This window comes from Silurus aristotelis (genome assembly GCF_946808225.1).
Source record: "Silurus aristotelis genome assembly, chromosome: 4".
NCBI classification, from domain to species: Eukaryota; Metazoa; Chordata; class Actinopteri; order Siluriformes; family Siluridae; genus Silurus; species Silurus aristotelis.
Genome location: NC_139577.1, coordinates 24,824,610 through 24,851,260, shown reverse-complemented (window position 1 = coordinate 24,851,260; position 26,651 = coordinate 24,824,610). Strand labels below are relative to the sequence as shown.

Genomic DNA, 26,651 nt, shown 5'->3' with positions numbered 1-26,651 from the left:
GAGAAGCCTAGACACAACACTGTCCCTTCTCTCCCCAGGCTTTTCTGTTCTTTTCCATAATTCTGTATCCTTGACTCTGCCCTTGGCTTTAAAATTGTCTCGTCTGCAGGTCAGTGAGGAAATTAAAAGACATTTTCACATGGTTAAGAGTGTCAGTGCAGATCACGTCTCATTTATGTGTGTGTGTGTGTGTGTGTGTGTGTGTGTGTGTGTGTGTTCCAGGGAGCCAATTTCACAACGTTCATTGAAAAGTTCTACAGTACAGAATCATTCACAAAATACAACAGGGAAAAAATAATAAATGTTGGACAATGTGTCATTTATTTCTGAAGAAGATTACATTTGGTTTATTTCTGAGAAAATTTCCATTTGGTTTTTGGGACCCAGAAATTTTATATTTGAGCCTTTAATAGTGTCTCAACAGACACAAGATAATATGCTCACAATATACAAAAAAAGAAAACTGTAATGAGATATTAAGTTTGATGGACTAGATTAGGCCACAGGTATGAAGTGTCTCACACACACTTTACAGCTTGCAAGCAGATGAGTAACCTCTGCTCAGCCTCCAAAGGCATTAATGAGAACATAGATACTCTTTTGCAGTCAGGTTTTAGTAAGTGAATAATTAGAAAATATGAGTCAGTTACCAAACAAAACACAGTCTCAACATAACGCCATTAGCGTCAAATAAAACTTAATAGTCTGTTTATAAGGCACTACACACTAGTCAAGTATGCAGTAGATGTTATGAGAGCCGACTGTTTAAAATCATGCCAACCAGGAAATGTTTCTAAAGTTAAGAGAGTGATCATTAGGTTTAAATGACAACATGTCTGGAAACATGAAGCTTAATACATAAATTATTTACATTTTTTTAAATTAAGCTACTCAACTGATTTAGTAAGTAAAGTACGCACGCAAGATAGAGAGACAGACAGGCAGACAGACAGACAGACAGACAGACAGGCAGGCAGGCAGGCAGGCAGACAGACAGACAGACAGACAGACAGACAGACAGATCGGAAAGATTTCCAGATTAGCTACAGTCATTTAACTGATTAATAGAATTAAACAGAAGTAAACTCAGAGTTATTTGCAGACTAAAATTCTACATCATCATAAGCTAGTCCTGTGGCGAGAGCCTCGTGCACCTCTGGCATTTTCCTGATTAGAGCTTCTCCTCGCAGCATGAACACTTTTCATGAGACTGTAGCTGCACTTAATCGCCCAGGGACCAGTGCAGGCAGAAATACGATCCTCAAAGAGTATATTAATAAAGGCTCATTAAAGTACTGCATTTAATTCCAGACGAAGAAATTACTGTTTTCGCCCCCGGCCTTGCGAATTGCTGTCTCGACATATAGTCGTGCCTCATAGTACCAGACAATACAACACAACGGCTCAGCCACTTCCTCCTCCTCCAGCTCATAACTGACACTAATTTGTAGCTTCGAATGTATTATTAGCTGGCTAAGCAGCTTAAAATCCATATAGCAAGTCATATAGTAATCTAAAAATAGAGGGGACCTAATGGCAGGTTTGTGCGCAGGTAATTATTGTCCAGGCGAGGGTGTGCATGACAGTTGTTTGTGTGGTTTATTGCACATAGCCTTGAGTCATCGCCGTGCAAGAAATAGCAGGTGAGCTGGGTGTAATTTAATGTCATTTAAGCGAGAGGCAAAAAAACCTCATACAGCACCTAGCTAATTATCATTATTGTTATTATTCGAAGAAAGACAGTTGCTTCACCTCAAGACATTTAACAGACTGATTTACACATGTTTAGCAAAGCGCATATCTTTTATATATGAAAATATACAACTCAAACGCCACAAGACTCTGTCAGCCCACTGAGCACACTGCTATGTGAATCATGATGTCTACAGCCGAAATGTGTTAGCAAATACTGATTAGGAATAACACATTTTTCCAAGCTGGGTGGTTGAGAGATTAAAAAGTAGGAAAAATACTATTTTGGTGTGGATAAACACTACCGGGGTTGCCCTGTAATCAGCAGGCTTCAAATACTGGAATCAGCATACAGCAAAGCCGAACAATTATTATTATAATGTTCCTGGTGCAGGTCAGTAATATATGGCTAAATTTCACAATTTCACAGATGTATTCACATTTAAGTCAAGTCAAGTTTATTTGTATAGCGCTTTTCACAACAGACATTGTCTCAAAGCAGCTTTACACAAATCAACAGTTAAGGTGAATGGTGTGCATTTATCCCTGATGAGCAGCCGTGGCGACTGTGGCAAGAAAAAAAAAACTCCCTTAGATGTTATGAGGAAGAAACCTTGAGAGGAACCAGACTCAAAAGGGGAACCCATCCTCATTTGGGTGACATCAAGAGTTTGATCATAAATCTTTCAACAATACAGAACACTGGAGAGTGAGAAATAACATGATTACTGGAGTATAAGATTATAAGTGATGTTCTTTCTGCAGTCTTAAACAGTCCATATGGTTAGTAGCTCCTAGTTTTATAAGCTCAGCATTTGTGATCATCACAAATCCAGCATCAGCTTCTCCATGCCAGAGCCTTTAAACACTCCAGGAGGAATACAAGGAATATTTAAGGAATACATCTGACAATATATTCACCAAAAATAAATGTAATTTGGACATCTGACTTTTTCAGCCATTTATGGTTCTTTCCTAAACCGATACAACAAAGTCTGAGGCACACATTTGTATAGGATGTCTTTAGATGCAGTAGCATTTAAAATTCCTTACACTTGAATTAGGAAACCAAGACCTGTTCCAGCATGACAATGCTCCTGTGCACAATGTGAAGCTATGGTTTACATGGATTAAATTGGAAGATTTTGAGTGGCCTGCTATACAGATTTGTCTTCAACCATACTGAACACATTTGGGTTGGATTGGAAAGCTGATTGCACCCCAGACCTAGTCACCTCACATACATCAGTTCCTGACTTTAATAACGTATTCGTGGGTGAACGAGCACAAATCTTCACAAGCAAACTCCAAAATCTAGTGAACATCTTCTCAAAAGAGTGGAAGAGTGATTATTATAAAGGCAAATGGGGACTAAATGTAAAATAGGATGTTCAAAAAGCACATATAAATCTTATGTTCAAGTGTCCACAAACTTTTGTTCATGAAGTGTATCTTTAGCATCTAGGCCTGTCAAATAACTTTAAAATTGAACTGAATTGGTTCATTGAACATTTAGTATTTGTACTGTGAAAATGACCTGTTTATTTGAGAAAAACCTTTGCCAGGCTCTTCTTCCCTACATTACGTGATAAGGGCCACTTGTCATCTGAGAAATAAGCGTTCCAATCACATCCAATGTAAATCTCGCCTTCAAATGCATACATTTTATAATCATAATCAATCTCCCGGTCCTAATGAAATCTAAACCTGGAACATATCACCTGGAACATATCAATACTAAAATAAATTTTGATCTTCAAAACATATAATAGCATTGTGTGGTGCAAAACAAAAGAATTTGCCTCATCATCAAACTGAGATGTCACAGCCTAAAGAGAGAGCGAGAAAGGCTAAAAGAGCAAAATTCTCTCTCTCTCTCTCTCTCTCTCTCTCTCTCTCTCTCTCTCTCTCTCTCAGATAACCGCATTAAGATATAAACACTATAATTAGTTCATGATTACTGTTTGATCCTGAAATCATTATTGTAACTTTCATTTAAGTCATTCTCATAATTTTGATTAAGATTAAAGCTGAAATGATTCCTTAAGTAAGAGGAGGGTTTAGTTTGCACCGATATTCTTGTATGCAATTTCAGCAATAAAAATGTAAATTTTTCCAAAAAGGAAACAAAGTACTTTGTATGAGACGCGTCTTGTTTTCTCTTGTATATTAGTGTTGCTTTTTAATTAAGAAAAAGTACTTTTTATCCGATTACTCGATTAATCGATAGAATAATTGGTAGAATACTTAAATAATTAATAGCTGCAGCCATAGTTAACATGCATCCATTTTTGCATTTTATTCAGTGATGTGAATTATTACACTTTGCTGATGGATATTTGCTGAGTAACAACTTACAGCTAAAATTCTCCCTGGTCTATGGTGATCATAGGCTCATACTAAATGCAATTATATGCTGGTATATTTTGCAACCAGAAAACCACTTTTGTAGTTTGTCCAATCCTAGAGATTTGTTTGGGTTCTAACACACAAAAAAAGCATGTTGCCAGAATTAGTGACGGTCATGACTGACTTTTTGCAACAAAAAAAAAAACAAGTGTGTATTACCTGCAGAGCGCTGTTCAGGAAGCAGCTGTTCTGTCCTGGCTCATTGCTAAGCCCTTTGCTGGGAGCAATGGAGGTCATGGTGCGTGGGGTAAAGATGCCCTGCAGCCCACTGCTGCCTGATGCAAAGTAGTTCCTTTTCCAGGACATAGTGGAATTGGCTTTCAGTAACCAGTCTGTCCCATTAACACGAACCACAGGGTCATACTCTCAAAAACAGACAAGACAAGAATAAAATGTCCAAAAAGAGCTCTTTCATGGGCTAGCATGACCTAATTCCTTAGCTTGCTCTGAGTTTCAGGCTTTTAAAGCACCACCAAATGGTGGAGGGGAGATCATGAATTTAAATAGAGCTGTTCCAGGCTGACTTACACACTCGTCCTCTACTTTTCACACCTCTCTCATCCACACCCTATCTCTAAGAACTTGTTTATGGAATCTTGCAGACGTTCATGCAGTGGGCCTCAGGCTGGTGGTGTTGGGAGGGTGGGGGTTCTAATCTTCACTTTAGCATTTACAGTACAAAACAGCCGTTGGTTTTTCCAATATATTTTTGTGGGAGAAGAGGTCAGCGTCTTGTCTTTCCCTCGCTTGTAAACATATCAGCAGGGTGTGAAGATTCACACGTCAGCAGATCTGGAAGAAATGAGATAGAAAAAGACAATATTTAGAACTTAAAGCCACTCTAAGAGACGAGTATAATTACATTCTTTCAGCAGCTTCATACAGCTTGAGTTTCAATTTTTTTTTCAATCACTGCCATCTAAAACCACAAAAATACAGTAAACTAGGGTTTAGTAACCACAGAGTACACTAAACATCCACGTTCACAGCAGCAGATAAAAGTTTACACCTATACTTTATGCTTGTGCATGTATGTGAATATTATCCAAGCAACACTTTGAAAAATCAGAAATCATTTTTGCCTGAAATGCACATGGCTACAGTCAACGCCCATGCATGCATTAAACAAAGAGATTTAAGGGCAGTGCTCTAATAAGTACATGGGTGTAGTGGAGAGTAAAGGAGAATAAAAGTGAAAGATTGTCAGGCCTAGATTTTACATCTGTCTTTAATTACAAACTAAATTACGATGTACTGAGCAGGAAAACATTTTAGCAATCTGACAAAAACTCAAAGCTTTGGACTTGTTTGAAGAAGAGAAAAAAAAAACTTCACCCTGACACACGTTAAATATGTACATGTATTGAAAGATCTGGAGTAGGTTTCACTATTCTGGTGTTTATTGGTCAGTTGCAGTATATGGACATGTTTGTGAACACCTGACCATAACGTTTATAAATGATTTTCCACATCTCATTCCACATTTAGTCCCTATTTGCTGTATAAATATCCTCCAATTAAATTCCATTTTATTTTATTTGTATAGTGCTTTTAAAGAGGCATTGTCCCAAAGCAGCTTTAGAGACAAGTAGGTTACAAATATAAATGTATTAAAAGTCCCTTTTAGGGCTCCTAATGTGCAAGTCATTGGCAACAGTGTCAAAAAACCTCCCTAAAATGGTACGAGTAAGAAATGGTATGAGAAAGAAAACTTGCGAGGAACCATACTCAAAATGGAACCCATACTCATTTGGGTAACTAACGTCCAGCCATTATAGTTTTATTATTCTTGAAGCGTACCATTCAGTGTACCACTGCAGCAGACTGTTTATATTAATTACAGTTTGCTGCAGTAGTACACCGAATGGTACTGATACTGTTGTAGGGTAAAGAGGACTCTATAGTAGGGTAAAGAGGACTCTATATACGAACTACATATGGCTGGAAAAGTTAAGTTTCCCAATACTTTTGCCTATATAGTGTGGCTAACGCAGTTACATAATGGTATATGCTCAGGTTTTCCCTGTGACAACTTTGAATACTCTAATTGAGAAGAAATGTAGATGTAGTGGAGACAACAAAAACACGACTCGAATGCTGTATGAGATGAGGAGTACAATGGCGGATATAGTGGTATTAAAATAAATGTAGAACTAATAGAAGTTGATATGTTTGAGCACACAGATGAAAAGGCAGAACAAGTTAGAAGTTGCTTCTTGGCTACAAGATTTAAGCTCTGCTGCATCATTTCCCACTATTTAGCTATCAGTGATGGCTAAATAGCATTAAAACTAAGGGAAACTTAATTCACAATTTACTCATTAAATTAATCTTTTACACAATCAAATATCACATCTTGATTTAAAATATTAATATTCAAATTTCACTGTAGTTCATCATAAACAGCCCAATGTTCTTGTTTGTCCGTGGGTAGGCTGACAGATTAGCCAGATCAGACGCTGGGATTAGTCTGGCAGGAAAACCTAACTTGTACAGTAAGATGCTCCTTAGCTCCCAGATGGTTGGATGTCTCTATGAGCTGAGAGTAAGCTCTATTAAACATGCCTGATCACATGATTTTGGTCAGACACAAAATGCTGGTAAACAACTTGTCACCCAGTTCCAAGAAGAGACAAACATGTACACACACAGGCTCTGAAATCCGCCGAAATGTTTACCCTAACTCCTCCAGCCATCACCTGGGAAATGTTTAGCCATTACACAGTGTATTCCCACCTCTCTGAACAGGATACAAAGATATGGTTTTGGTCACACTGCTTTAAAAAAAAAGCCAGTCACTGGATAGTGTGAGGCATATCTTTGATTTAAGCTTTTCATGGTGTCATGGCTTCAAATCTGCGTCATGTGAGAGTTGGCCAAGCTTTACTACAGTGACTAACACCAGGGCTGCTCATTTCGACAACACAGTATTATTATCTAATCACTAATGCAGGCTGTTGACAATCAATAACCTGTGAAAAACATTTGATAAAAATTTGGATAATTGGTATCACAGCAGCTAACGCTTGCAAGGATATTGTGATGGCGCCAACCAATTATTCAAAATCAAATGAAGATTTTGATGGATTTATAGAAAGTCAAATCTCTCATAATGGCATTAGGCTGTTAAAGGTCCAGTTATCTGCACGGCCATTAGCCTGAAATCCATTAAGGAATTGAGCACATTTTCGAAATGCCAATTGAATTAGAATTTTGAATCTCATTTCTCTGTCTCAACAATTACAAAACCCTGTAAAGCCCAAATGATTTGGTATATGAAGGCTTTGAAGATGAATGAAAATTGAACGGTGCATTTTAGAAGGCACAGACACGCACCAGACTCATAATCTCACATCACACAGGGGAGCAAACGCGGCTTTAACGTTTCTCGTGCTTCGCGAGCGCAGCTCTTAATGGTTACACAATGCAACAGTGCACTGAATGACTTCCTCCCATGGTACACTGCTAATCATTTCTGTTGTCTCACTCTGAGCTCTAAAACCATACTAGTGTTCCAGACAGCCAGTTCACAACTACAGTTCAAAAGCACTGGGTCATACCGACTTATGGTATGCAAATTCAAGTGGAATACAGGAACATATTCCATATGCTAAAAAATTTACATAAAAATGTCTTATTACAAAACCATTTAGCACAATATCGATATATTTTCCAGTCCTAACTGACACTAAGTTATGGTGCAGTGGCAGTACTTCTGGGGGAAATTAGAGTTAAGACCTTTTCCACTGACACTGAGCCAGTGCTTGTTCCTGAGCAAGCTGTGGCTAACATTTTTAAGAAGGGGCCAAGGTTCCATTCCTTTGAAAGCCGACTGATTATGTAACAGCTGGTGAGTCCCAATCCTGCTGACTGCTTTGTATAATCCAAACACAAAGCTTTACAAAAATGAGACATTAGGACAATTAACTATTCATCATTTTTTTTTTTTAAAATACTTGCTTGTTTGAAAGAAAGAAAAATCTGATGTTAATTACATGAAGTAGACCTGGGAAGCTGTAGTACATATCTGTAAGTTGTAAGGAACTATAACATTCTCAAATCCCACAAATTACTTTGGTCCTTATTATAAATGAGGCAACAACTAGTGTTGCACTATGAGTATATTTTTTAATTCTGCAGTATGTGTTGGAATGCTGCATGTTTTACTGCACATTTCCTTCAGGTTCTCTGGTTTCCTTCCACCTTTCATAAATATGCAACTTGTTAGATTGGCCGGGTTAATTGTGTGAATTAAATGAGACATATTAAAGTGCATTCTCCTAGTGTTCCTTGGCTAGGCTCTGGATCTACCATGACCCTGACCAACAAAAAAATAAATGAATGAGATGTAACTGATTTAATTCCCATTTGCTTGCAGTGGGAACATGCAAAAATCACAAATATGCAATGGCAATAAGAACCATCTCCAACCACATAACAGCACAAAAAGCCTTGTGCTGAATCCTTAGTTGCAAATACTGTGACAACACTTGGGATGACATTCGCAACTCTCCTGTCATTGGTCAGTTGGCTTAACCAATAAGTGCACCACCCCAAGCCGAGAAAAAAAAAAGATGGTCTCGGACTGATAAATAAGTAAATTCTATATATTCTAAATAAAGACAACGAGAAAAGTAAAATAGCTACATCAAGTCATTAAGGGAAGCAATGGGTTACTTAGTGACTAATCAACTCTGCTTGGACATGAAAGATGGCTAAAACTGTCAGAGGTGAGAACACGCGTTTCCGCCCACCCTCTGATTCCACAGCCTGACATTTTCACGCTGGCAGAGTGCGCTACTAATGAAATCTCACCAACAAGCAGCTTCACACTCCGGTCTAACACCAACAGATTCTATACTTGCCAAAAATGCACTTGAAGCAACGGCGAGAAAATATCCTACAGGGACAAAAGCTTGACTCAGACAAGTGGATAAATAGCCACAGTACTGTCTGGCAAACAACATGACAGCCACATGTCTCCTCCAGCAGACTTTGTGAACAACAAGAACATAATGTTAAAACCCAAAGCTTTTTCAAATCAACTTTCCACAGTTGAAGGTCAGAAGTTACCATATGTTCCTCAACAGCCAATTAGTACAACATGTACTAAAAAATGCAACATTCCCCAACGCCCCACATACAATTGGAGTTATAATCATATTTTAATACTCAACACATATCTCTAAACATAAATTAGGCAGCTGTAAACAAGCAAAAAATTTAAACTTAAGCAACTTCACTTATTTTGTTGGAAAGTAGCAGTTGACAAGATCTCAACTAACTTATCTGAATTAGATGTCTGATTCCATAAAGAAAAAGTAGACCAACACAATCTATTGTTTTCTATGCAAAAAAACTCCTTCCGCAGTCATGTCCTGGCAGAGACCAGTGTAATTAAATCAAGGGGACGTGCCCTGGCCTAAATAAGTTCATATTAATGAAAAAAGGCAATGTTAAAAGTAAAGGAAGACAAGGTCTGTTCAACAGAATGTGTCATAAGGAATAATAAGTGGACTACACTTCAGGCTCCCATCAAATTAATCCAGATAAAATAAGTGCACTTGTTCAATCAGATGGTTTACCACAGTTTGAACTTACTAAATTGTATTACTGTATAGATCACTTGATACAAGGCCATCTTTGAAAGGGTAACTTAGACACAAGGGAAGTACTGAAATTTCATCCGCTGAACATATTCAGCTAAAACTGCAACCTAAGGAGAAAAAAAAGGCTTAAAATTTTAGACACAATAAAAGGAATAACTAGATTTGACACTTGGTTATGGATCCAACACTTTACAAATGTAGTGAATAAAATAAAAAAACTACTTTATTTTAGTACCTTTGTTCTCTTTCAGCAGCAGCTGTTTATCAGACCAGTGTGTCCTTATTCTCAGATACAAAGTTTGCCTACAGTGCATCATTAGAGGACCATACAAAGGGCTCATTCAGAAAACACAACCTGTACTTCTCTAGACAATGGAAACTGATAAGAACAATGTGAAAATGATGTTTAACATTCACATAAACAAAACCATTCAAATGTATGCCATTTGAAAGGGAGATTTCTGAGAATTACTTTAAAAATGTTCAATATAAATTAAAAGGACATTTTTTATTATTTTGCCAAAACTCATCGCTTCTCACCAAATTTCCAGCACATTTTCATCCATTTTTTTATTTTTCCGAGTTGATTATTTAAATCTCAATGTCAATGCGGAACTGTGCCACAGGTTTTGGAAACACATCCGAGACCAGAAGTAAACAAATATAACATGGAGACATTATACAGATCATGGGTGTCAAATAACACATGATGGCAGTGAAGGGCGTCCGGAAAGAGGTCGCTTAAAATACTATTTTAAAATAAATACTATTTTGTAAACTGGAAAACACAAAGGTTATTATGGTGCATGCCAGTGCCAATGTGCCATCTGCAATGTCAGTGTTTTTGTTCGTGTCATCATAAGCGATGATTAATCCTCAGCACACAGGACAATCCTCATTCAGAAGTAAAAAGGCCGCTCTGTCGGGGCGTGAAACACGATATAAATAGTCGAGTTAAACGAGTGCTCAGTTAGTCATCAAGAGAAAGCTGAAAAAGTAAGTAAGACATGGAGGTGACAAGCTGCAGACGGGAAGAAAGAAAAAAAAAGAAAAACTACATGTATGCAAGACATTTCAGATAAATTACAGTAAAGGGAAATGTTACCTCTGCCACACAAGCCAGCATCCACTTCACACGAATGCCTTTTAACCGAGAATAGTATCAAACAAGCCGAAAACACTCGCAGAATCTCAGCCGCTATCTTTCTCTCACACAATCATCAAAATAAGTGTGCTGAACAAACCCACAATCCCTGTTCGAGTAAAAGAAAAAAAAAAAAAAAAAAAGAGGCTTTACTTCACAGTTGCCTGCTTCTCAAGTGTGCTAAAGCCTGTTAGCTGAATCTGTTTGATCTGAAGTTAACCCGATGTGGATTTTTATTTAGATCACATGACAATGCAATTAAACATGTGATTAACAGCCGTGGCTTTCAGAGGTCTATGAGACATCAACATCTTTTGAGTTTTTCTATGATGCAGTGGATATTTATAATCGGAAAATAAATTATGTTACAAACAGCTACGGAACAGATCACAGCTTTTAGTTTTCACAGCAGAAATTTTTCCCTGCTCCTTTTAACCCTTAACAGAGTTTTAATGAAATGGTCAGTTACCCTCATACCCTCTGCAATTACAATTATATAATGACAGAAATGCAATCCAATTGTTTTAAACATCAAATCGTATATGCTTTTTTAAAGATATTCTCTAGATGAACGTAACTATTAGACAATTAGTTACAGTAAAAAAATAACAGTACCAGACCTACGACCCACAGAACATTGAATTCAAGGAAATAGGGGTTTGGGGAAAAGGATACGGATGTCTACTCTTAATATTTAGAATGGATGTGTCTTTTTTGGCCTTGACTGTTCAATTGTGTATAAAATGTATGGGTATAACAGCGGATAACAAATCTCCACATTGAAGAACATCTGGGTTTGCTTTTATTGAGGTGTTCTTGGATTTTTAGGAATTTGGCAGTCCTATATATGTCTTGCATGATTTATTACCAATTTTAAATTACATGTTGCAGGTTATATATTTACTTGCTAACTCCAAATACTAACTATCGTTGGCAAGCATCATTCCACAAGAGAGAGGCATTTAATCAGTCATCTGGAGATCGTGACAGAAAATCTCTACCATGCCACATCCATTTACTGAGTAGGAAACCAGTCAGAAGTGGGATTTGCCAAATTCTTCAAAATAGATCTACTTCAGCGACCACTAACTGGAACACAGACATATAATAATACCTAGTTAAGCGTTCCTGCCTAACTCTGTATCGTTACGTAGTTTTTTGTATCTACAAGAGGCTAATAGTAAAAAAAAGAGCTAAATAGATCTTGGTGGCTGACTAGCAAGTAAACAGAAGCTAAATTAAAGTGTTTGAACGGAAGGGTTTTACATACATGCCGGTGCGAGAGACCACTCGATAAAATGTTGGTGAGACAAGCAAAGCCTGCATCATTAACATTAACGTGTATGTGTGATGCTGGGTTTTGCATTTGCAGCTTTAATTCATTCATTCTTAGTATCTGCTTGGTCTGGTCTGCTGAGTGTTTTTTATTAGGTTAGTAGTTTGGTTTATATTGTGGGAAAACAGAACTTCATTAGAAAGCCTCCAAGGAGGATTTAAATCTCTCTCTCTTGCTCTAGGAGAGAGAGAGAAATAAAATAAAATTATTTTAATATATATATATATATATATATATATATATATATATATATATATATATATATATATATATATATATATATATATATAAATTAGGGGGTTTTAACAACCTATGCTGACTAGGTAGATTTAAAAGGGGGAGACAACACTTCCGGTTTAGGCCACGCCCATTTCTGGTTTAAATCCCAGCACAAGCAGGGGCATTTGAAGTCTAATCCAGTAGCACTTTATTCACATAGAATTGTAAAAATGTTTGTTTTATAATAAAATTTAATAACTTTGTTAATAAAAACGCGCCTAGTGAAGCCTTGACGTGCTTAAACAGAGACAGAAATTCTGCAATGTACAGTCTTTAATGCAATACAACCCAGAAAAAAAAGTGTTTCCATCCGGATCTAGCCGAATAAAAACGCATAACAGAGCAGTAATGGCGGGTTTCAGCTCGGCGACAGCACCGTGTGAATTTTGTCTAGCACGTGAACGGTGCATACTTGCGCGTGCAGCAGCGCAGGTGTTTGTACCGTAGTGGGACGAAGCCGCGCGCACCACACTGCGCCTTTTGGTAGACTTGTATTGCAAGTAATCAATATAATCAGCAAAATGTGTGAAGGGGGAAACGTGGAAGCAAAAATATATATTTTTAAGATACCATTTTGCACCAATGCTTCATAGGATCGGACACGGAGCAGGAGCAAAGCGGGTCGATTAGCCGATTTCTGCAATGCATCTGTTCAAACCTGTAAATATTTTCTTTCTTACAGAGAGAGTATCAGAAAAAAGTTTGTGTTTAGTTTCACGCTTGCCTTAATAAAGCGCATCGTTACCAATAAAAGCCGCATGAATACTTCAAAATGCTTCACTCACCTTCTGCATTAACCTGTTAAAAAAACCGATATGTGGAAAGTGATGAAGACACAGTGGGTCGATCCATCTGGAGTTCCCGGTAGTTTGTGTCCCTCAGCCTTTCTACAGGCTGAACACATTTCAGCACTGCTATATACACACACACACACTTTTGTCTTGCTCTTCCTGGGAGGACCTTCCACTGACTAGAGCCACTAATTGAAGTTATACCAACCCTAACACTAGCTCTGTAACCAAACCTTTAGGTGTTTTATTATTATTATTATAAAAACTGTAGTTTTTGTATATTAAAAAAAAAAGTACATTAAAAGTTTTTCCTAATGGGGTCTAGCAAAATTTCCCCACAAGGTAATGTGATATTCCTTGATATTCCTATTATTGTGACAATATTGTGAAGATATTTTGTCCCTAGCAAAATATAACATGGCACTGTTCTCCCCTCCACACACACACACACACACACACACACACACACACACACACAAACACACACAAACACACACACGATGGGGGAGGACAGGCGCCACTCACTACCTGCGGTTCACACCACAGACCACATTCACTGGAAACTGGGTCATGTTATCAGTACTTGTGTCATCCAGCAAAAAGCAGGAAAAAGTCACGCACTAAAAACGTATCAGAACTCCAGTCCGACAGTTGATCATGTCCGAGTCTAACAAAATGGACGTTTCTTTACCAGTGTACATCCAAGAAAATAGTTTAAAATCATGCCTGTAACATTATGGTCCAAGGGAACGGTTTATTTAATAGACAGGCTGTCAAAACACACCTCTGTGTTCATTTGTCCAACAATAGGTTCTGAGAGAACAACTTCACAAGTAGATTGTTTTAGGGTGTTCTCTATAGAACACCCTGTGATCTATCTAAATGAGAAACTGGAATGAGTTTATTATACTTTTTATTTTTTAAATCAAGGTACAAAGAGACTACATTTAATATACAACCTGTTGCAAAGTTGCTAGACATGCAGCCACAGGGTTGTAAATTTCCCTTTAGATAAATAGTGATCTACTTATCTATAGAGTCGTGGATCAGCCTTAGGTTTTGCTTGGTTTTCCTGAATGCAGCATGCGGCTCACAGAAGATATCCAGGGATTTAGTATCACCTAAAACAAGTTTTTGTCACGGCTGTTGTGGGGCATGATGGCAGGAATATAGGTCACCGAAGTTACAATAAGCAGCACAGAGCTGCTTGTTTGCAATAGTTATTTCTCTTCAGCTATAACTAAAGTGTCACTTAGGCCATAGCTATGAAAAACATTTGTACTTTGATGCTTCATCTGGTTTTGTTCTTTTCTCCGCATCAAATGTACAGTTGGCTGGTCATTAAGTTTCTAATTATAAAATGGACATGGAAAGAAGTTATCGAGTTTGTCAGGCAACAGCTCTAAAAATCGATACAGAGTTATTCCCATGCATTTGCATGTTCTTGATTTGACATGATTTGTTTTGACAAGTTGAACAAAGAAAGGAACCAAACAATGTACTATTTAGGATTTTGCTCCTAAAGTTAGCAAAATAAGAAAAATCAGCCTTTGTTTTTTATAATAAGATGCAAACGCTGCAGCAATCCATATATGTCATATATTTAAATACTGGCCTGAGATGAATAGAATGTATGAGTAATTTAATAGATCTCAAAAGTTAATATTTCAGGCAAAAAGGAAAGCCGATAAACCCAAGAGCTTAAAGAGAGACTCTAATCATCAAACATTTTCTGCAAGAGCAGTCATTTTCAAAGACCCAAACTGCTTTTTGGCTCACTGATGACTGGGTGAAAATTACTCTTTAAGCCACAAGCTTACTCTCCACCCTGAGATAATTAACTATCTGTACCTGTGTGTTATAGTTTAACTCACAGCGTTGCCAAACTGGCAGCTCCAGTCTAAGCCACATGACTGACAACGTGCACATAGATGGTTAAGAAAAATATGATCATTGCTTCTATGGAAGTGAAGTGTTTCATGTTACAGGATTGAATCACTGCAAATGAAAAAAGAAACTTGGCTCTTGAGTCTTTATCCACATTCTGGTGCTACAGAGGAATAAATAAATTGATTTGATTAGGTTCATTTTAACAACCAAAAATTTCAACGTGTGCACAGGTGTGTCAAACTCATTATAAAAGGTATACCACTAGTAGGAGGGAAGGATGTGATAGAAGCAAAAAAAATCAAATTCAGTGGCTGCCATATAAAAAGCTGTTACTAAAAGTAGATGAAAGAGTAAAAAGCTGCTTCAAACTGCTTCAGGCAAACGCTGTTGAACTCATGGAGGAAGGAAGGGAGGGAAGACAAGCTCATGTTGAACTTTACATTGGCAGATGTTGAAGGCTTTTGTTTCAAGAAACAGAGTGAGACAGTAACTTTAATACACTACAAACAAAGACATCCAGCCACACCAAAGACTGAAGCATCCAAGGGCATGCGAAGTCCATTTACAGATTTCGTCAAAAGATATCTGAAATTCTGGATCTCACTAAGCTTTCAAACCACAAACACGAAAAACCAGAGCCAGCCATGGATTTATGCACTATTTTGTTCCCTGTGGGACTTCAAGCAGCAGCTACTGCAGAATTTACAAACAGATTCCTGACTTGAAAGCGCAAATAATCAAACCACCGATGTGAATTTTAAGCACCTCGACTCCAAACCACTGGCATGTTGAAACGGGGTCCATTTTGAAAAACCGCATCATCAAGTCCGAACAGTTTCCATCTGTACAGTCCGAACAGTGTGAGCATTACAGACCATGAAAAAAAAACACACTGCATGGGGGGAAGCCGGCTTCCTGATACAATACAGAGTAGGAAGAAACAGACTAAAGAATTGAAATCAAGCCAGACACAAACAATTTAAAAAGAAAAAGAAACAATCACAAATTCTTTCAATAGCATTACTCAGAGTGGAGGCAGGGGGAAACAGAACAGTTTCCCACAATAAAACTATTCACCCAAAAAATGCTGATGCTGGAAGACAAAAGACCTTCCTGATAACAATGCATTCCCTCTGCGTTCAAACACCAACTCTCTCCTCTCACCATGAAAAGGCCAGGCTGAGCTGTCTACCAAAGCCACATATGTACGGTGATAAATGAGTTTAGTGCTTTTTTTAGAGCTTCAAAACTAGTGTGTATATATATATATATATATATATATATATATATATATATATATATATATATATATATATGTATATATGTATGTGTGTGTGTATATGTATGTGTGTGTGTGTATATATATGTGTGTGTATATATATATATGTATGTGTGTGTGTGTGTGTGTGTGTGTGTGTGTGTGTGTGTGTGTGTGTGTGTGTGTGTGTGTAAAATCCCAACAGCAAATCACAAAAAAACAACAATATAGGAAATACAAAAGCTAAAAACACAACAATAAAAATAAAAACTCAACAGCAAACTCCACATGAAAAGTGTAGATTGCACAGTTACAAATAATAGACTAAAGTAATCTATTGATTTTTTTAAATGTCTTTATACTGTATTAATGTGTTTACAAATACTGAAAATGCTGAATGAATATATATTACACATACACAAACACACACACACACATACATACATATACATACACACACAGGAAAAGTGTCATTCTTGGTCATTGTGACATTCATAATCCAGGTCCTATTAGCAACAACCAAAAAATTCATTAAGGATCAGTCTCTATCTGTTTTGCTATCGGGTTTCTTCAGTTTTGCTGTTCTTTGATTTACTGTTGCAAATTTGCAAAACGCTGCTTAAATAGAAACCATACTTCATTATATTTACATTCACAAAAATCCCCAGGTCTCCAAACACATTTCAATTCACTGTAACCAAATACAAGCAGAAAGAGGAAAACAGCACTTCCAAATATTGTCATAATGCTAACCACAAAGCGCTTAGAACATAACTGGGGGGTTTTACAGCTCACAGAACAAACAGACATTTGTGCCATTGGATGATAATGATAGTGACTAAGTTATCAGAACATGCACATCCTGGTTCTTTGCATGAATGTGTGTGTGTGTCATCCATAGACCTGTTCCTTAACAGAGTTGCTTCCTAGATGACATCATCGCCTCTGAATGACACCTCCCTCCTAGTGGCAGGCTTTGGGCTTTACTCACAGCCATGTCATTAAAGCTAAAGACGCACAGGCATTCCCACACACACACACACACACACACACACACACACACAATTAAACCTGTACAACTCCATGACAACAGAAGCAATTGACTTACACACACACACACCCATATGCACACAAACAGTTCTTCTTGTATCAGAGCACAGCAGGGAACAGATATTTTTGTTCCTGTTCCTAAAACCTACTAAGCCTTAGAGTTTTGCAAACATGTACGCAAGTATCATGGGGAAATTTGCCTCTTAGTCGTCTCTAATTTTACATAGCTCAAGGGACGCATTATTCTGAAGAGTAAATGAGTGAAGAGCGAAGATGGAACATATTGTGCACAATTACATCCACATAAAAGTAGCAATGACACCAAGCACTTAGTAATATATTTCACAATGTATTTTTTTTTTACCAATTCAGATAAAAGTCGGTGATATCTTACATTGCTGCACAATCAGACAGGGTTTTACCTTATTAAAGCATTATAAGCTATATAAACTGCCACTTTAAGCATTTTCTACTGAGCACTGTAAACTACACAGAACATTTTTAGCTGACTTCGTCTTGGTGAGGTCGCATCTCAGTAAGGTGAAAACACACTCAATAGCTTTAGATCCTTTACACCATAGTTCAGCTATAAATAAAATATTCAGTCCCATAGAAAAAAAACAAGACGGTAACGTTACAATACTCACAGCAGGTTGATAAGTGATCACACCTAGCAGCTGTGTGTGTGTGTGTGTGTGTGTGTGTGTGTGTTGCCAGCCGGCACTCAACATGCAAGTTTTTCCAGGTGATCCAGAAACAATGACATCACCCCTATCGACACACACACCTGTTTCCTCAGGAAGCCCCGCCCACCGTTACAACTTTAAAGAGACAGGCGCACATGCTGAGTTGCTCTCTGTGGCCCTTATGCAAATCCTGTCATACCACAAAAAACACAGCGTTGCCATAGTCTCACGTTATACTCTCACACTGACTGTACATTATATATATTTAGGACAGTCATACACCAGCTTTCTGCATTTTACAACAAAGTCATAATTTACTTGCTGAAAATAATCAACTTGTTTGACAACAAGGCCTTAAGAAGGACCCAAGCTCAAAAAACTAGTAAAATCTGATTTACAACTATTGAATTTCCTTTAATAAGTGTGTCCGTGTACATGGTACGAAAAACAAAAAGTGATTTTTTTTGGCTCTTAATGCCTGGAAGTGACAGGAAAGTATGACCTTATCACTCATCTATCACTATCACTTTGTGTATGTTAAGATAATAATAGTAAAAAAAAAACAACATAAGATAAAGTTGTTCAATACATTGTTTTATTATTATAAATATAAATAAATTATTATAAAATGTTCAGACCGTTTCATTAGACTTTTTACTATCTGATTGTCTTTTTTAAACTAGCACTTGTAAAACTATTGGTGAAATTATTCGCAACCTATAAACACATGCCATGACTTATTTTTGAAGTCACATAATCTAACTGCATGAGGTTACATCATGCCTTTATGAAACCTAAGCCTCCTTTCAGCCTGCAGAAGTTTAATAAGACACGGTCAAAACAAGAATGCTCATACACTAATTAGGCTTCCTGTCTGTCATGTGTCATCAAGCATCATTGCTAACGTCACTAAACAGAATGAGGATTTTAATCTCCCTCTCTCAGCCATGGACAGAGCAAATAAGTGGTAATTGGGCATAACAGGAAGTGATGCATGTGCTGAAAAGGAACAGTTTTTTACCCCAGACTGGCAATAGTCCAATATTGTAATAAGCTGGAAAGAGTGCTCAGCTGTGGTTAGTTTAGCTAATTCTCTGTATTTCTTATGAGATTTATCTCTTATCGAAAAAGTTTAAATGTACAGTCCTGAGTTCTACCATATCTATGAAAAATAATTATAATGAGGTATGGTGTTAAAAATAATCAACAGCAATGTGGTGTCACACTCCAATGCAATGTGAATGCCTTTACTGTGAAGTAATTCCCAATAATTCCATTTGTAATTACATTTAATGTTATGCAAATCAAGTTCCTGTTATCAGCCTCTCTCTTACTCGTATTTGAAGTTAATAAAACAAAAAAGATTGTCATTTTACAATGAAAAGCAGTTTTCACAAGCAATGATTTGTTCCTCTGAACAAACTCACAAAGCGGTTGTGATCATGTTCTTATCCCTTCAAAAAGGAAAACAAAGATAGTAAGATGCATTTACTTGTCACAGACATTTTTGCAGCCAAATTCTTTCTTCATCTGTCCCAGCTTTGCATATCCCAACTGGGTTCAGAGCACAGGGCCAGCCATGATACAGCACCCCTGGAGTAGAGAGGGTAATAGACCTTGCCCAAGAACCCAACAGTGGCAGCTTGGTGGTGTTGGGGCTTGAACCCTTGACCTTCCATTCAGTAACACAAAGCCTTGACTACTGAACGATTACTTGCTTTCAACCCTAACCACCATCCTAATAATTACTAAACAGCTAATCCTCTATGTTTTTGCACAGTACGAACACCAAACAGAGGCCTAAGGGGGTGAGGGTGCATATGGAGGGTGGCTCAAATGTAACTCCTTCCATATGCTATCAGCTTCCTCAGGTAACCGCTAGGGCAAAGGCATAACCACCGACCCAATGCAGCTCATATATTTGTCTTACTTCCGTATGTGTGCGTGTGTGTATCGGGGGATATTGGGCTTACACACATACTAATTTATTTACTACTAACTCATAATTTAGATGCATACCATTTTTTGCTTGTTTCAATGCAAATTGTTTATTCAGATTTATACAAAACTTGCAAAAATATGTGGATTGGTTTATTAGGTTGATTTCTACAGGTATCAGAGATTGTTTGGAGAGAACTGACATGCAATTTATTTTTGGTAAAAATACAGTGTCTCACAAAAGTGAGTACACGCTTTAAATTTCAGCAACCATTATTATATGTTCTCAAGGGACAATGCTATACAAATAAAACTAGTATATACTTTCGAATAGTCAATGTGCAGCTTGTAAAGCAGTATAGATTTACTGTCCTCTAGGAAATATCAACATATAGCCATTATTGTCTAAATACACCCTAAGTAAACATGTCAAAACTTTTTCCAAAGTGTCAATATTTTGTGTGAGCAACAATGTTATCTAGCACTGTCTTAATCCTCCTGGGCATGGAATCCACCAGAGCTGCATGGGTTGTTGCTGCGATCCTCTTCCACTCCATAATGACATCACGGAGCTGCTGAATGTTAGACACATGGTGCTTCTCCACCTTCCTCTTGAGGATGCCCCACGGGTGCTGAATAGGTATCAGGTCCGGAGACATATTTGGACACTCCATTACCTTCACCTTCCTCAGCAAGGAAGCTGTCCTCTTGGCAGTGTGTTTAGGGTCATTATTATGCTGGAAAACTGCCATTTGGCCCAGTTTCTGAAGGGAAGGCATCATGTTCTGCTTCAGAATGTCACAGTACATGTTGGAATCCATGTTTCCCTCAATGAAGCGCAGCTCCCCAGTACCAGCAGCACTCATGCAGCCCCAGACTGTGATGCTACCACCACCATGCTTGACTGTAGGCAAGACACAATTTTCTTTGATCTCTTCACCAGGGCGTCAACACACCTGCTGGACACCATCTGAGCCAAACCAGTTTATCTTGGTCTAATCAAACCACAGGACAAAGTTCCAGTAAATTATGCTCTTGGACAGGTTGTCTTCAGCAAACCATTAGCAGGCTTTCTTGTGAGCCAGCTTCAGAAGAGGCTTTCCTGTGAGAAGACGGCCATGCAGACCGACTTGTTGCAGTGTGTGGCGTATGGTCTGAACACTGACAAGCAAACCTTCTGCTTCTGCAACCTCTAAAGCAAGACAGCACTCATGCGTCTGTTTTTTGAAGGCAGCTTCTGCACCTGACACTCAGCACAAGGACTCCACTTCATTGATGGACCCTTGTGCAGCCTGTTCCTAGATGAACCCGTCTTGAAAAAAAATCTGTTTGACCCTGGCCACTGTACTGTAACTGAGTTACAGGGTGTTATACATCATCTTATAGCCTCTGCATCTTTGTGGATAGCAACACTTCTAATACTCAAATCCTCAGAGAGTTCTTTGCCATGAGGTGCCATGTTGAACATCCAGTGGTCAGTATGAGAGAATTCTACTCAAAGCACCACATTTTAACTGCTCTAATACAAGATACACAAATTTGTATGGTCCTGTCAAGTAGACAAAAACATGAACATGATGAATAGGACATGTGGCTTTGCATGGTTACACAACATACAGCTGTTATCACTAAGAGTGTAGACAATAATGGCTGTATGAGTTATTTTCAGAAGACAGTAAATCTATACTGCTATACAAGCTGCACATTGACTAAAATATATCAAAGTTAAATCAACTGTCCCTTGAGAAGATACACTAAAATGGTTGCTGAAATGTAAGGGGTCAGAAATCGTCAGAAATGATGCAGGGATGTTTTCAGAAAATGTACCTATAAAATCTGCAGATTTATTCATTCTCTACAGACCCGTCGAATCAGACAGTAAACGCTGCTAATAATTTGAAACTATGGAAGAATTAGTGCTACTCCTGCTTGCAACTGTTATACAAAAAAATATATATTTTCTCTTGAAAAATGTCCCAATATTTTTGCAAACGGTCATTCATGCAAAACATTGTCATACTTCTCTGGGGCATAAATATGAAGTAACACACATGTAAAAGATCCTATATCGTTTAACAAGAAATAAAGAAAGACCTTTCAAAACAACAAAGGCAGATAGTTGTCGATTACATGTATTTAAATAACACTAACTAATGTTCCACAGTGCATCAATCACTGCATGTGCTATTCTTTTTAGGTTTTTATTTTTGCTCCTCTTCGGTTCCCTGGTGGTCTAGTGGTTAGGATGCGGCGCTCTCACCGCTGCGGCCCGGGTTCAATCCCCGGTCAGGGAACCAACCCCAGCCACTTTCAGTGCCGGTCCCAAGCCCGAATAAATTGGGAAGGGTTGCGTTAGGAAGGGCATCCAGCGTAAAAACGTGCCAAATCAAACATGACGAGGATCCGCTGTGGCGACCCCTAATGGGAGAAGCCGAAAGAAAGAAAGGAATTTTTGCTCATCTTCAGGAAGGCCACCAGTAATTCTGAAGGCAACTGTATCTTCTGTGTCTTTATTTGAGCAAAATAATAACTAACAGAAAGGATCAGATGGAGCATAAGAAATGCTATCCTATGCTATTACTGCTGGCTAGAGAAAATAAGAGTTAAAACATTTTTTTACTCACCTTGACTGAACATGAAGGGAAAATCAAAGCAGCTGTTAAGTTATGTAATTTAGCAATTATCACTTCAACACAATGTTTCAGGTAAAATTGGCTGCCTGAAAAGGATACAAGGGTTAAGGACTCAGATTCTCTCACACACACACAAACACACACACACTTTTATTTATTATGCTCTATTTTAGTTGTTTTGATCTATTATCCAACAGCTCACACATGCTTCACACTGCTGAGTGAGAAATGACAAGACGTCAATGCTGAGACAGTGTGGCGTTCTTCACTAAGAGATGGGATACAGACAGAAGCACACTACATCCACAATAAGCTGAGAAGGATTTCACTATTTGAATGCTCAAAACAGCAAAGGGATAAAAATATAATAATAAAACATTCAAAGCTCATTATCACAAATAGGCAGTGTAGCATTTAGATGATTAGTGAGATTGTGTTTAAAGCAATGTGCACTCTGTGATCTCTACATGTCTTACTACGTTTTGTGGAACGCAAGCCAAAGTGGAAAGCTGAGCTGCAGAACAATATCCTAGTGCATGGTGCCAAAAGCGTTAAATAATTGGATCCACTTTTCTATATAGTCCTGGAAGGACCTGCTGTTTTTATTCTCACAGAAAAGCTCTCTAACGTTTCATTTAGTTCCATAATTTTGTTTAAAAGTTCGAAAATCCACCAACGCGGGCACAGTAGATATTGTTATCCTAAAGGTCACAAAGACACATTGTCAAGTTTTGCTTTTCTTCACACTCTTTCCTAAAATAGTTTTCATGCTTTTGAGAACCTGCACTTAATCTGACATCCCTGACATGTGCTGCAGCTGCAATAATCACAGAATTTAGGATATGACTAAAATGCCCAAAACATTATATAAGGAAAATTACATAACTGTTATAGGGAAACAATCAACAACAAGGGGATGTGAATAGACCAGTGGTTATTCCTCTTATATCAGTCAAGAAATTACAAATTTCATTTATTAAAGGATCACATTTCATACTTTTTATTTGTTTTTAGGCAGGTAAAAACGAATGAGATCCTGTCATCTAATACATTACAAAAGCAATACACTTTATTAATAAACATAAAATTGATCGCTTTCTCTTGACATTTATATGACAAATAAATTGCTGCTTATTATCGACGTAACCACAAGCTTTTTTGAAAATTTAATAGAACAGGTTTATTTTTACCTATGACTGTTACAAAGTGCTGAAATTGGACTCATGTTTAAAATCTACTCACAAGAAACTGGAAAGCATTTATCATTTTGAAGAATGACAATATTTCTTGTTAATTATAGATTTGATATAAATTAGATTGGATCGTGTGGGCATTTCTCCATACCCGTTGCTATGTATTAGAAAAGTTACTATAATTCTCATTAGAAAAAGGATATTAATATCATCTATTTGTTATATAATATTTAATTCGTCTCGCAGCCGCTGTTCTAGAAAATGAATTAACACCTTTAAATCATCTGACCTGAGAATTTCAGTATCGCTGAAATACAACTCATGTTAAAAAGACTAATATGACAAAACTAGACTAAAGTGCCTTTGTTTAACCTTCCCACCCCCTCTCCTGAAACACTCTCAGGCCTGAGCAGAACTTAGCACACAAGGCCACAAGGACTGACCATCAGTATGTTAATGTATTCATCTCTGATTTTTACATAACAATCCGTGCCCTAGTTTAGCATGCATACCAGAGCTCACTTTTACTTTTCAGTGTGTGATGGCATCAAGGGGAGAAAAAGACAAGCCTGGACAGAACCTAGGTTTAATTTAGTTTCACTTAATTTGTGCCAAAAACTGATTTTCTTTTGTGTTCATATTTGCGGTTATGATAAATCAGCCACATCAAGGCCTCATGTACATGCCATATTTCGATTATTTATTCCAAAGAGACACTTTATATACTGTATCATTTATAGAGCTAAATTATACATGTATTTGGATGTATTATCAACTTATAAACTGGTAATTTTATAATCAATTTGAATATTTAACAATTAATTTAACACTTTATTTAAATTACATGATAAAGACAAATGCACTATCCAACAACTAACCAAAAAATACTTTACAGCCCTTATGTTCATAAATATTTACTCTATTAAATAAAGCTGTTTTACACGGGGTATTACAGGGTGGAGCGATGATGTTTCTCACAAGTGTATAATGATTTAGACATGTAGTTCACACAGTGCTGAACTTTCAGCTATTAGCTTACAATACTTATTAGCTCCCAATAGCCTCATAGTTTTAGAACAAAACTAAAGAAGCAAACTACCACACAAGTATTAGCTGATCAACAACATGTTGATCTACATTTAATTACAGGTGAAACTGCCTATTTAAACAACGTCAACTATGATTATATAAAATACATAAAACCGGAACCAAAACCCACAGCATCCTACTTTACTACTTGTTAAATTTGTCAAGTTATTTTGTTAAAACTATTTAAACTATTCCTGGAGTATCATAAGAATTCTCTGTTTTAGAAAATGCAAATGGAGGTTAGCAGATGAAAAAGTATTTTCACTTAGCATAACAATCAGTTATAATGGCACAAAAATGAAGCATACCGTTCTTTCAAAGCAGTATTATAACTTGAAATTAAAATTGTATTACACTTTTAGGGAAACACATTTTTTGAGCCAAAACCTTGATAAAAATAAGTAAAAAATAAATTTAAAAAAGTTGAACTCTTAGCAATGTCTAAAGAGCCATTACTATATACTCACTCACACACATTTACTGTTAGTGGGAGGTGGTAACTTAATGGTTAAGGAATTAGCCTTTGGAGTAGAAGGTCACAGGTTCAAATCCCACCACCACCGAGCTGCCACTGCTGGGCACCTGAGCAAGGCCCTTAACCCGCCTCTGCTCATTTGTAAGTCGCTCTTGATAAGGGCGTCTGCCAAATGCCATAAATGTTGAATAATTGTAATTAGTGTCTCGTGATACATGATCGTGTCCCTTCATGTGACCAGGTCAATCACATGATTCAGTGGAACTAGGTGAATAATGTTCACTCCTGTTGTTACTAATCGGTTCATATCGCGTATTTGCTTTAAGGGAGGCTAAGTTTAAAAAGCAGGTGGTCTGTAGAATGAGACAACACATCTGTTCGTTATGTGCATCTGACTTGCATATTTCAGTGCTTCCTTGTGCTGATCATGGAATATGTTTTTGCACAATAAGATGCTCGACTCGGCAGTAGAGTTGTGCAGATAAACGTGATAAAATCTATTTATTATTTTATTTATTTATAACATATATTTATTTATTTATTATATATATACACTGTATATAGAAGGAATGTAGGGACATCATGGTCAGTTAGGGGAATAATCACAGCAATGAACTGATGACCAAATGTGGCCTCAGTGCAGGCAGAAACAGACTGTGGTTTACAGCCTAAAGCATTTGCCAGAATAGCTCAAATACGGTTTATGCTTGTGCTGTGTTTACATTCTGAACTCAAAGCTGTAAGTTCTGCTTCATACAATGTCTGGTACACACACATATGAAGGCTGAGCTGTAGCTACGTCCTGACAGAGTTCATTACCATTATTCCACAGTAGGCTTTAAGCCAAAGAAAAGTGCCAGCCTATGTGTGGGCCAGCACTGAGTGATCTCTGCTATCAGGCCAGCATTCTTAGCAGCAATTATTTCACGAATAAAGCCGTGCCTCACAGTAAGAACAGGTACCAGTAACCAATGATTCTTTTTAAAAATATATTATAGTGATTAATACCATAAAGTAAAATCACTGACACTAGTTCAATTTACTGCTTATTGCCTGTTGCTATGTAATGCAATTGTATTAAATACATATTATTTTATATTATTTTTATTATTTTATATATTATTTTATAATAAGAAATCTTGCAGGTCTATCCTGAGAGAGAAACTATATAGAAACATT

At 37.4% G+C, this 26,651-nt stretch overlaps 1 protein-coding gene and 1 long non-coding RNA gene across 7 annotated transcripts in view; one reads left to right on the top strand and one right to left on the bottom strand.

Moving 5' to 3' along the window:
• The window catches only part of LOC310724443, a 430,012-nt gene that overhangs the window by 178,426 nt on the left and 224,935 nt on the right, over nucleotides 1–26,651 (top strand). The gene's annotated exons all lie outside the window — the stretch shown is intronic.
• The window catches only part of usp54a (ubiquitin specific peptidase 54a), a 59,566-nt gene that overhangs the window by 31,221 nt on the left and 1,694 nt on the right, over nucleotides 1–26,651 (bottom strand). For 3 of the 6 annotated variants that reach the window (XM_083538288.1, XM_083538292.1, XM_083538293.1), the window contains exons 1-2: nucleotides 18,106–18,220; nucleotides 4,261–4,893 (exon numbers count right to left, since the gene is read on the bottom strand). In XM_083538288.1, the coding sequence (XP_083394414.1) occupies nucleotides 4,261–4,407 (147 nt within the window). In that variant the 5' untranslated portion in view covers nucleotides 4,408–4,893; nucleotides 18,106–18,220. Of the gene's footprint in view, nucleotides 1–4,260; nucleotides 4,894–10,815; nucleotides 10,837–13,254; nucleotides 13,408–18,105; nucleotides 18,221–26,651 lie in introns of those variants that run through there. The other 3 variants (XM_083538289.1, XM_083538291.1, XM_083538290.1) reach the window with 3 other exon arrangements.